At 34.0% G+C, this 11397-nt stretch overlaps 2 protein-coding genes across 2 annotated transcripts; one reads left to right on the forward strand and one right to left on the reverse strand.

The window, feature by feature from the left end:
• The first annotated feature begins 1044 nt into the window (after positions 1 to 1044).
• Positions 1045 to 3782, forward strand: frj (membrane bound O-acyltransferase domain containing farjavit). The gene is made up of 6 exons (XM_017635302.1): positions 1045 to 1359; positions 1543 to 1669; positions 1739 to 1940; positions 2018 to 2169; positions 2224 to 2600; positions 2902 to 3782. Exons 1-6 carry the CDS (start codon positions 1148 to 1150, stop codon positions 3311 to 3313), a joined length of 1482 nt encoding a protein of 493 aa, XP_017490791.1. The 5' UTR covers positions 1045 to 1147; the 3' UTR covers positions 3314 to 3782.
• A 573-nt stretch (positions 3783 to 4355) lies between these two features.
• Rchy1 (Ring finger and CHY zinc finger domain containing 1) lies at positions 4356 to 11391 on the reverse strand. Its single transcript, XM_017635303.1, has 6 exons — positions 11324 to 11391; positions 7733 to 7891; positions 5722 to 6000; positions 5486 to 5585; positions 5224 to 5405; positions 4356 to 5145 (listed from the first exon to the last, which is right to left on the reverse strand). Exons 2-5 carry the CDS (start codon positions 7769 to 7771, stop codon positions 5386 to 5388), a joined length of 438 nt encoding a protein of 145 aa, XP_017490792.1. The 5' UTR covers positions 7772 to 7891; positions 11324 to 11391; the 3' UTR covers positions 4356 to 5145; positions 5224 to 5385.
• Positions 11392 to 11397: the final 6 nt, after the last annotated feature.

Below are 11397 nucleotides of genomic sequence, written 5' to 3' on the forward strand. Positions count from 1 at the left end.
TCATTTGCGGTTTTTCGCTTGAAAAATGTTAAATATTCATTTGCACAAGACATTTTTATATACAAGACATTTTTATAAAACACCTAGTAACTATAATAGACATCACTGGGGCGGCAGCCCCAGGTTTACCACATCGAAAGGGAATTTTAGTTACCTCATCCTTTCCCAAGGCTACATCACTGGGCCGGTAGCCCCAGTTGGTGCACACCAAAAGGAGAATTCTATTTGGTAAGGGTTATAATCCCTAAGTGCGGCCGAAGGCCGCCTACACAGAAAGGTGTTCAGCTCCGCTTCTTCGGCAATACAGAAAGGAAAATTCTACTTTGTAAGGGTTATGATCCCTAAGCGCGGCCGAAGGCCGCCTACGCAGAAAGACGTTCTGGGCACCCACACTTGTAACTTGCTTGTAAATGCTTTTAATTTTCNACACTTGTAACTTGCTTGTAAATGCTTTTAATTTTCTTTATCACGGAATTCTTAAACCTCAAAAGTAGATCATAATAAAATATGTATATCAAATTAAAGGTAAGAACTTGCACTTTCTAAATAATATATATGTCTTTAGCATTGATCATGCACTTTTTTCTAAAAATTGTTATTTTATGAAAAACTTATAACATTTTATTTGTTTTCTAATATTTTTGGCTTAAATAGATAAGCAAGCAAACACATTTTATATATCAACTTAAAGATAGGTTAATTGTCTTTGCTTTGGTATTATTACTTTTTTAATCGGTTTTGTAGTTTAGAAAATATTAATATTTTAAAATATCGCAAAAATTTTCTTTAACCTTTTATATCTTCTTTACTTTTTGATTGCGGCAAATAATATTTATATAGTTAAAATCAGCGTACAAAGCACTATCGGTCTGCGTTTTTAGTTTTCCCATTGCTGAACGGCTAGTTATCTTGATGTGTTCCGTAAATCCCTAAAAAGATTGTTATAAACACAAACTTTAAAAAATCAATATTTGAACCACCTTTAAAATCGATTGCGAGCATTAAAGACACTTGTCGATTAATCGATATCGTCACTAACAAAGTGCATCATTCTGATAACAGCGATTGCATTTCTTTGTTGATTTTTTATTTGTTTTAGCAGTTTTCAGAAGTGCTAGTCTGCGTATTTAATAAAAATATTAAAATTATGAGCCTTGATGACGTGATCTACGTCATCTGCCTACTTGGCTGTATCGGCGTTGGACATTATATCAAAAAAATAAGCGATGAAACGCAACGAAAATTTATTAGCACCGGACTCGGATTGCTGGTGGTTTTTATAGCTTCAGGGTACCATGCCTTGCATTGCATTACTTCTACGGTCGTAGGAGCGTTGGCTGTAATCTACGTGCACCCAAGGTAAGCATAACCTTTGTACTTAAACTTTGACCACTGGATCTAAAATTTGTACACTAACATATAGCCAAGGCCACTTGATTACATTTTGCATAATGTTTNAATCTACGTGCACCCAAGGTAAGCATAACCTTTGTACTTAAACTTTGACCGCTGGATCTAAAATTTTTACACTATAACATATAGCCAAGGCCACTTGATTACATTTTGCATAATGTTCGGTTATTTGGTATTCTTTCGTTTGGTACATTGGTTTGGTCTGCCAAATTATCCTGGCCACACCAATATGGTACAGATGATACTGACATTGAAGGTATTATTTGTTCTTAAAAACATAAATTATACTCCATAGTCTGTTAATATTGATCTGCGTACCTTTTAGGTTTCCGGTGTAGCCTTTGAAAAGACGGCTGCTTGGAAAAAATTGCGGCAACGTGATAAAGAAATTGCTGAAAGAAAGACTGCTGAAGGCACAACATCAAGCGAACAGCTGGTGGAAATTACAGATTACGATGTAGAGTTACAAAATATAGGATTTGTTGAGATCTTCCATTATTGCTTTAACTATATTGGCGTCTTAACAGGTACATCCTTAGTAAATAAGAATTGACTCCATGCTGTTAATATAGTAAATATCCCCTTTTACATCAATCGTATCTAGGTCCATATTACCGCTACCGCACATACCTCGATTATTTCGATATGCCATTTAAAGACTATGCGCCTCATATTGCCGCTACAATAGAGAAACTAAAGTATGCCGGTCTCTACTGCTCACTTTATTTGGTCGCTAACTACATATGGCCGCTTGAGGTAAGCAATAAACTATCTAACAACAAAATATTGCTAATTCTTGTCGACATTTAGTATGCCTTGAGCGATGAGTTCTATAAAGAGCGTTCATTTATCTATCGCCTTATGTACGTATGGCCGACATTCTTTGTCTTTCGCATGCGCATATACACTGGCTTAACGCTAAGTGAATGCGTTTGCACTATGGCAGGGTTTGGCGCTTATCCCGACGACGCTGATGTTGCGAATGGTGAAGGTCCACGGAAACAGTATGCACATTTGAAACGTGATGCTGAAAAACATAGCTATAATTTCACAACAATTGTAAATACACGAGTACGCAGCGTAGAGACATGCTGGACATTCCGTGAAGGTATGAAACATTGGAATATATGTATCCAATACTGGTTGGCGGTGAACGTTTACAAGCTATTCCCAAGCAAGAAGTACAGGTGGGACCTATTGTGTTTATTGTATAGGTTTTATGTTTAATTTTGAAGTTGACAAGGTGAAGAACGCTGAAATGATTTAAATTTTTGCTATTCACTTTGTTGGCTATTAATGATTTATGTATATATGTACATAGGTTAAGACAGTACAAATTATTCAATTGGAATCTCATATCATTATATCTTTAAAATACATATTTCTTATGCCCATTCTGCCTGAAATCCATTTCCACAATTTGTATGTATGTGTTCTAAAAATCTTACAATCTTATCTAGTATTTCATTGCTCACACCTATTTTTTAGAACCATCGTTACATTGTTATGTTCCGCCTTTTGGCATGGTTTTCGTCCTGGTCACTATTTCTGTATTATGGGTGCACCGTTTTACGTTTCCCTGGAAGATATGTGGAATAAATTAGTGCGCAAGGACACTGTCGGCCTGCAGCGCCAAATAATCGATGTTATCTTTTGGATTGCAAAATTTTTTGCATTCAGCTACCTTGGCATTGCTTTCCTTCTAGCATCATTCACTAATATATGGACATTTTACAGCTCTGTATATCATATTGGTTATGTGGGTTGGTTTGTTATGATGGCCTTGGGAGTATATTTGACAAAAATTAAAAAGGCAGCGGAAAAACGGCGACAGCAAAAGGATATGAATGAAGCAAATGTTGCCAATGCAGAAAAGGAGATACTAATAAAAGCCGAATAAATATGAGAGGGCCTTGTAATTATAGTCGAGAGAAATGAACTATACATAATTATAAAATTATATATTTATATATGTGCTATATATGTATTATTATATACAAATATGCTGTAATGGCTTTATACATACATACATATACATACAATATTTACTCCAGGGCAGTTGAAATCAATAGATGTACTGAATAGCTTTAAAATTTGACAATGCGAAAAGGTGTATGTATTACCGTACTAAGAAGGTACTAGTTTTATACGTATACTACAGATAAACGAGTTTCCATTAGCTTAGTATTTTATGACACTACTACTATTAACACTAAAGCACAACGTTTTGTCGAAAATGTGATATGTATTTATTATTTTATGCCGAGCTGATAAGTTCGTTAGCATTCGATTTGAAGAACGCAACAATTTTTATATGCAGTTGATTGTAAGTTAATGTATTGCTTTATATATACATAGTATGCATGTATGTATTTNAACCGATCTGGGCGGGGTTGTTGTAGCCGCTACAACAACAACAACAAGAACGCAACAATTTTTATATGCAGTTGATTGTAAGTTAATGTATTGCTTTATATATACATAGTATGCATGTATGTATTTTATATTTAGAAAACGCATGTAGTATATGTATAACTATTTACATATGTAAAGCTTTAAATTTTTAAAAAAATTTGGTTTAATTTATTTTCGTGTTATTAACAGTAAATCCGTTAACGCACAATGACGTTTTAGGGCAAATTTATTGTTAATGGCTTAACATTTTGCAAATGAAAGTGCGTGTATTTGGTGGCATAAAAAATTAATGTTGTAGAATCTAGAAGAAGTCGTTCAACGCCTTTGTTACCTGCCGTCTAATATATAAAACATATTTCTGGTCCGATGCATTTACGTGTGCTAAAAAGAAAAAATCATTAAGCTTACACAGCTTCTCACTTCGCGGTACCTTAAGTAACAGTTTTTAAAGTTTGGACTATATAAATTTCCTTTTGGCCCACTAGTTATTGAAAATGAAAACCAGCTTAGAAGTTCAGTTTATTGAGTTGAAATTTTGCAAAAACAGTAGATTATTTGAGGTTAAGAAGATAAAAACGAACCGGTTGTTGAGTTTCGACTTCGGAATAACTCGTAAAGGGTCGAAAATATATTACTCTTGCACAATACAAAAACTTTTAAAAAGCTAAGCTCCTGTTCCGACTAACGAGTTAAATGCGTTTAATGAGTATTATCAATTTATGTCTACATAGGCAATAATCCAATTAAAATTAGAACAATCTATAAAATGCGTTCAATTATTGAAATCATTTGGTTTATTTATTAAATATTTTTATTTCTTCAGTTTGGGACAATAAATCGAATTCATAACTCTATATCCATACCAAAGACTTCTTGCGTTGAACATTGCCAACAGTTTGTGCCCAATCTAAAGTTGCTTATATTAAAAGAAAAAAGTCAATTTAATTCATAATATTATAACCTTCATATACTAAATTACTTTTCAAAAATGTATGTTATTTATTTAAATATAAACTAATACATATATAATAAAATTGGTTGACTACACAAAACTGTTATTTCAAATCTAATGCATATATTATGTATGTTTATGTATGTAAATGTAAACTATTAACAGCACGATATATTCAATTCGATTTATGTATTCGATACCAGCTCGAATTAACTTACGAGTAGTTTACATACACATTCATTCAAATATCGCAATAGTTAACGTAAAGCTGCTAAAGCACCCGAATTGCCCAAATGTTGTTTGTTATGTATCAGGCATGTGAAATAGTATACCCATTTCAGTATTTCGAAGACTTTCACGCCTTGCTGTTAAATTAAAGGGAGGAAAAAGGAAAAATATTAACCATAATTTACTTAACATGGAGGCTGCTACCAAACACATACTAGCATTTTTGTGCAGCGTAAACAGGCGGCGCTCCAGCAGTGTACAATCTCAAATGGCAAGAGTTCCATTATTTAACGGCCAAACAACAACAAAAAAAAAATCCTACAACAATTTTACTTGCAAAGAAAGGTGTGTAAATATCTATAATAAAGAGTGTGCCGTCATGCCGACGAGGGTTCATCTGAAATTAAGGCAAAAAAAACAAGAACAAGAACAGCTTTGAAATTCGAGTTAAAAACAAGTGCAAAAGGCAGCGCTAACCTGTCACCAGCGACATGCGCCGCTTCACATCCTGAGTTGTATTGTAGGCACCGCATTGCATGCATTTAAGGCCGATAAAGTTGAATTTGGTTTTAGAAGTCTGCAAGTGATTCAAAAGAAAAAAGTATAAGGTAAAGTTCACAATCTTAATGGAGACAACTTTGTATCAAATACATTTTTTTATACAATTTAATTTTTTATTTAAATTCTAGCCATACTCATATTCATACTCATACCTTGTGACAGTCATTACAAAAAATATGTATTCGTTGATTCTCATACTTCTTTGGCACCGGCAATGACACCGCTTGCGCATCCAAATACTCCCACAGCGCTGTCATGTCAATTAACGATGTCTGACAAATAGGACATGTATAATGTCCAGAGTTGAGTAACTGATCGAAGCAAGTCTTATGCAGCAAATGACCACAATCGGGTATGTGACATGGTATGCGTGATGTATGTATATCGCCTAGGCATACCGGACAATGTGAACGCGAAATATTCTCAACGCACTGCATGGAATTGATAAATGTGAATACAAAAGAAATAAAAAGAAAATAGAACGTCATTCGTCATATGCATTTATAGCAGGTATGTATGTAAATTTCTATATAGTACATATATGTGTGTAGGTATGTACAAGTAGTATATCGTTACCATCAAAGCAAAATTTCCTATTTGACAAGTTTAGGATTTTACAGAAGAAGAAAACAACTTTTTCAATTTACATATCGGGCGCTCATAAAAATAGTAAAACTGCGTTTTTTATTAGTTTTTCTCTCAGACGACAGGAGTTTTTTTTTTGTAAGGATTTCCAAATTTCAAAGAGATTATTAATTAATTAAAAAAATTATTAAAAAAAATCAGTGCAATGTAAAATAACAACGTGAGTATCAATTAAAAGCGAAAATCCTGTAGATTTAAAAACGATGCAATTTTTTGGTGCATAAACACGAATAGATATTGAAAATGTTATTTTAAAATTTTATCCCTGAATATTCTTGAAAATTTGCAATACTTATTTTTGATGTTACACATCACCACAACTTAAAACTTCGTCTCCTTCTAATTTTATTAGCTTAAAAAATACCGACAATTAAAAAAATATTAATAGAACGAAAGTTTCCGATTTATTAAATTGCTGGGCCTCGAGCTTGTTAAAAAATTTTCATAAAATAAAACTAATTAAATTAATTATAAGGACATTTTCAATACCTATTCATCCTTGTGGGCCCAAAAACTTTATGTCTTTAATTCTACAGAATTTTTGCTTTCATTTTGTTTCATATGTTTTGAAATCTTTTGGTTTTTGTAGCGCGAAAACGATTTGAACCAATCGTTTATATTAATATTTTGTATGAAAATATAGTTCATTCTATAATATAAACCAAAAAAATAAAAGTTTCATACTTTATATAACATTCACAAAAATTCAATTTAATTTATTCAAAATTTTTAGAAAACTTTCAGGTATGCAGTTTTTTAGCCCATACAATTTTAGTGCAATAAAGTGCAAGTTTCAAGTCACTAAAAATTACCGTTAATTTTTCAGATTTTTTGTTGTGAAGGGTGTTGCGCATTTTGTCCATAAAACGCATGACCAAAATATATTTTAAAAAATATAATAATAAAATAAAAAGTTTGAAATTTTGACGATTTTTTTTTGAATTTTTAGGATTTTTATATAAACTGTGAAAATTTAATTTTTTCATAAAATACGAATGAAAACATATTTTCTTGAAAATAGAGCAAGCTGTATACTTATTTTGGCTCTGACTGCATGATAAAATTGTATAGGGCTGATATAAAGATAACACAAAAACTCGTATTTCTTAAGATATCGCTTTGAGGATGTATCTAAGAGCCAACTAACGGAATATTTAAAGAACTGCATTGTCAAGCAGAGCATTTTGCTGGGGTGATTATGATATGTACATACATACGACCGTACGTACATAAGTATATATCTTTGGACATGCGCCAAAACAACTTAACTCGAAAGCGATCTTTCTCTTTGAAGCGCTAATTCATTGAGTTCTATACCATTTTCAACTAATCATAGTTGCAGTTTCAAGATATATTTAGTTTAATAAAAAGCTTACTAAAGAAATTTGCAAATGGAAATTTATTATTATTTTTTAATCTAAAGCAAATCGTCTCAACTTACAACAAGTTGTTTTGCCAAAAGTCCACAGATGTGTATGTATGTTTGTATTTAGTAATTGAATTGTTAAATTTATTTACCCGATGACCGTCGATCTTCAATCTGATGGGCAGGCACATGTCGCAAACTTCACAATGAAAGAAATTCTCAGCACCACCAATGCGACAGATGCCACAGCCATTGCAGTGATATTGCTTCTTATCGGTGTCGTCGAACAAATTGCAAATGAGGCAGGTGTACTGTGAAGAAGAAAAAAAAAACTTTAAATTAGTTACAATTAGAGTAGAACTGCAGCAGATCTTCAGGCGTTCAATGCTTTCTACAACAAACATTTCAGGCATTCAGCGCTTTTGAGGCCTTTATTGCCCTATTCCGCTATAAATTTTGTATTACGGTCGTGTAAGTGCCGAAATCCATAAAGCTTGAAAAGCTTGATGTTGAATTCTAACTTCCTTCAGCTTCAAGTGTTCCAAGTATTGCGAGCCTGAAGAGTTGTGAACAAAGGAAGGCCGTTTTGGCCTTCACCGCTCTGGCAACTTATAGCTAAATAAAGTGCTGAAAGCTTGAAAGGCGGTGGTTGCATGAAAAGGCTTTCGTGGAGTTCTGCTCTGAACGCCTGAAGCGCTGTCAACACCTTAAAAACTCTTTTGTAAACTAAATTTGTGTTTAAAAGGCAGATAAATTTTAGAAGCTTTTAGCTCAAGTACATACATATAAGCTGAAAAACAAACTCTTAAAATTTCACTGTTCACTTATAGCATGTTTGCATGTCTTGTTTCATGCGTTTTGAGACATGCGTATGAACGCTGGAGACCTCTGTTCATCCTCATTACACTTCTTATAAATCTACACGCTTTAGAAATTTCAAAAATATGATTGTGTTTAGCGATTGCTTGTATGTGGTCTCACTCTGCTAATAGAGGGGCTAGAAAAACCTTGGTTATACCAAAAAGTATTTCGTCTGGCGCAACCTTTCTATGCCCTTCTTTACTTTCCTTAACCTCTTCCTGAAATCATATTAGCTACCGGAACAACGGACAACGTTCACATGACATTCGGCTCTTTGTAACCAGAACGATCCATATCAAGGTTTGGCATTCCAGCAGCATTCCCGAAAAAACCTTTGGTATTTTTTTACTGTTACAACAGCAACAATATTTCGACAACAATTATATTATCTCTTGCCGGCCTTTCTAACCTCTTTGCCATGTTCGCTTTTGCACACTGATATCCAGAGCAGTTGTTTATCTTTGTGATTTGCTCGGAAATAAAGTTCCTCTATGCACTCTAATACGTTGTTTCCATGAGGCGATTTTACAGGCAACTTTTAACTGAAATCAACAATCGCCTGGTGTGAACGGCCTTTCAACTAATCGTTTCCAAAGAAGTTGGGAGCAGCTAACTTTAGATTCAACTAATCGCATCTAAAATTGCCTGTGAAATAGCCTCCTGTGAACACCGTTTAAGACTAAGTAGTTTTTTGCTTCATAAAAAGAAAGAGCCTGAAGTGATGTTAATTTTCTCTAACATGATGAAGTTTTCGGATATTATTCCCAGCGGCCAGCATCTCAAGCGTATTTTTATTTCCATTATTTCGTATAATTTTTCCCTAAGTCCCACAAACCTACAGTGTTACTTGGGTGGAGTGTCTGGGGCAAGCAAGGAAGTGTGTGGTATTGTGTCGCCTGTTTTTGCATAACGAGTATTTGTCAATGAGCTTTGATTCGAAATTGGTTTTGTCGAAATTTAGACTACTGGGGGTCTGCGTAATGCCCCTTGTTGGAAGAGGATATTGTTGAGTTTCCCCTTAAAGATCGGTTTCTTTGTTAGAGAGGTGGGACCGCTTCGCGATGCAGCTGTTTTAGTCCATACAGACCCCGCAACAGTGCCTGTTGTTTTGTCCTCACTGGCTAACAGGGCGATATCTCCATCAGTAAGCTTGGTTGTCTAATTTCACGGCGCAATGGTGCACGGGCATTGACCACCTCGGTGGCAGACGATTAAAACTCTACCCATTTCTACTTAAGGAAAAGAGGTATTAAAGTATTTTATTTCGAAAAAGAGAAAGGAAGTTCTGGATGAAGAACAAAATACTACGAAAGCAACAAAAAAGAACTACAACATAAAACAATCCGTGTTGAAGTTGAACCACACAATGTGAACATTGGAAGACGAATATAATAATATAATAATAANTTGCATAACGAGTATTTGTCAATGAGCTTTGATTCGAAATTGGTTTTGTCGAAATTTAGACTACTGGGGGTCTGCGTAATGCCCCTTGTTGGAAGAGGATATTGTTGAGTTTCCCCTTAAAGATGGGTTTCTTCGGTAGAGAGGTGGGACCGCTTCGCGATGCAGCTGTTTTAGTCCATACAGACCCCGCAACAGAGCCTGTTGTTTTGTCCTAACTGGCTAACAGGGCGATATCTCCATCAGTAAGCTTGGTTGTCTAATTACACGGCGCAATGGTGCACGGGCATTGACCACCTCGGTGGCAGACGATTAAAACTCTACCCATTTCTACTTAAGCAAAAGAGGTATTAAAGTATTTTATTTCGAAAAAGGGAAAGGAAGTTCTGGATGAAGAACAAAATACTACGAAAGCAACAAAAAAGGGCTACAACATAAAACAATCCGTTTTGAAGTTGAACCACACAATGTGAACATTGGAAGACGAATATAATAATCTAGTTGCCTTAATCCCTATGTAAAGCAAACATGCTTTAGAGTTCCCTTACTATCTGCGTATCAATGAACCCCAATAAATATTTAAGTTTAAGTTGAATTTCAGGTTAAGTTGAGAACTACAAAATGATGAGTAATACAAAAATATGGAAAAATATGGATTCGAAAGCTGACATAATTATCTACCTATGGAATTTTCTTGTAGATTTTCAACCGAGGAATTTAAATTTGTTGTAAAAAGTTGATCAAAAAATCTTTTAGATGGTTATTTTTTTTTTTTTTTGAATTGAAAAGNGCGCAATGGTGCACGGGCATTGACCACCTCGGTGGCAGACGATTAAAACTCTACCCATTTCTACTTAAGCAAAAGAGGTATTAAAGTATTTTATTTCGAAAAAGGGAAAGGAAGTTCTGGATGAAGAACAAAATACTACGAAAGCAACAAAAAAGGGCTACAACATAAAACAATCCGTTTTGAAGTTGAACCACACAATGTGAACATTGGAAGACGAATATAATAATCTAGTTGCCTTAATCCCTATGTAAAGCAAACATGCTTTAGAGTTCCCTTACTATCTGCGTATCAATGAACCCCAATAAATATTTAAGTTTAAGTTGAATTTCAGGTTAAGTTGAGAGCTACAAAATGATGAGTAATACAAAAATATGGAAAAATATGGATTCGAAAGTTGACATAATGACCTACCTATGGAATTTTCTTATAGATTTTCAACCGAGGAATTTAAATTTGTTGTAAAAAGTTGGTCAAAAAATCTTTTAGATGGTTATTTTTTTTTTTTAATTGAAAAGCGGCATCCAAATTTTAAACTTTTTAATAAGATTTTTCCTTATTTTTTTTGGATATCAACTTGAGAACTATAAATTTCTCAAACGTTGGAGATATATATATATATATATATTTTTAAGTTTGTTGGGACATAATTGCATATGCTTAATACACAAATGAGTCTATAAATGCTTACCTTGCCGAATCGCGTGCCACAAGCTTCACATTGCTCCTGTACCTTTTGTCGTGTATTGCATTCGGAACATATCA

This window comes from Rhagoletis zephyria, unplaced genomic scaffold (genome assembly GCF_001687245.7).
Source record: "Rhagoletis zephyria isolate East Lansing unplaced genomic scaffold, Rhagoletis_zephyria_1.1 Rzeph_scaffold_15363, whole genome shotgun sequence".
In the NCBI taxonomy this organism is placed as follows: Eukaryota; Metazoa; Arthropoda; class Insecta; order Diptera; family Tephritidae; genus Rhagoletis; species Rhagoletis zephyria.

Excerpts from the sequence above, each read along its gene's own strand:
- frj (XM_017635302.1), top strand. The coding sequence starts at position 1,148 with ATGAGCCTTGATGACGTGATCTACGTCATCTGCCTACTTGGCTGTATC. Across the intron at positions 1,670-1,738 it reads AGATGATACTGACATTGAAG|GTTTCCGGTGTAGCCTTTGA; the intron begins GTATTATTTGTT and ends CGTACCTTTTAG. Across the intron at positions 1,941-2,017 it reads CTATATTGGCGTCTTAACAG|GTCCATATTACCGCTACCGC; the intron begins GTACATCCTTAG and ends AATCGTATCTAG.
- Rchy1 (XM_017635303.1), bottom strand. The coding sequence starts at position 7,771 with ATGTGCCTGCCCATCAGATTGAAGATCGACGGTCATCGG. Across the intron at positions 6,001-7,732 it reads TGAAGATCGACGGTCATCGG|TGCGTTGAGAATATTTCGCG; the intron begins GTAAATAAATTT and ends AATTCCATGCAG. Across the intron at positions 5,406-5,485 it reads GCGCATGTCGCTGGTGACAG|ATGAACCCTCGTCGGCATGA; the intron begins GTTAGCGCTGCC and ends CCTTAATTTCAG.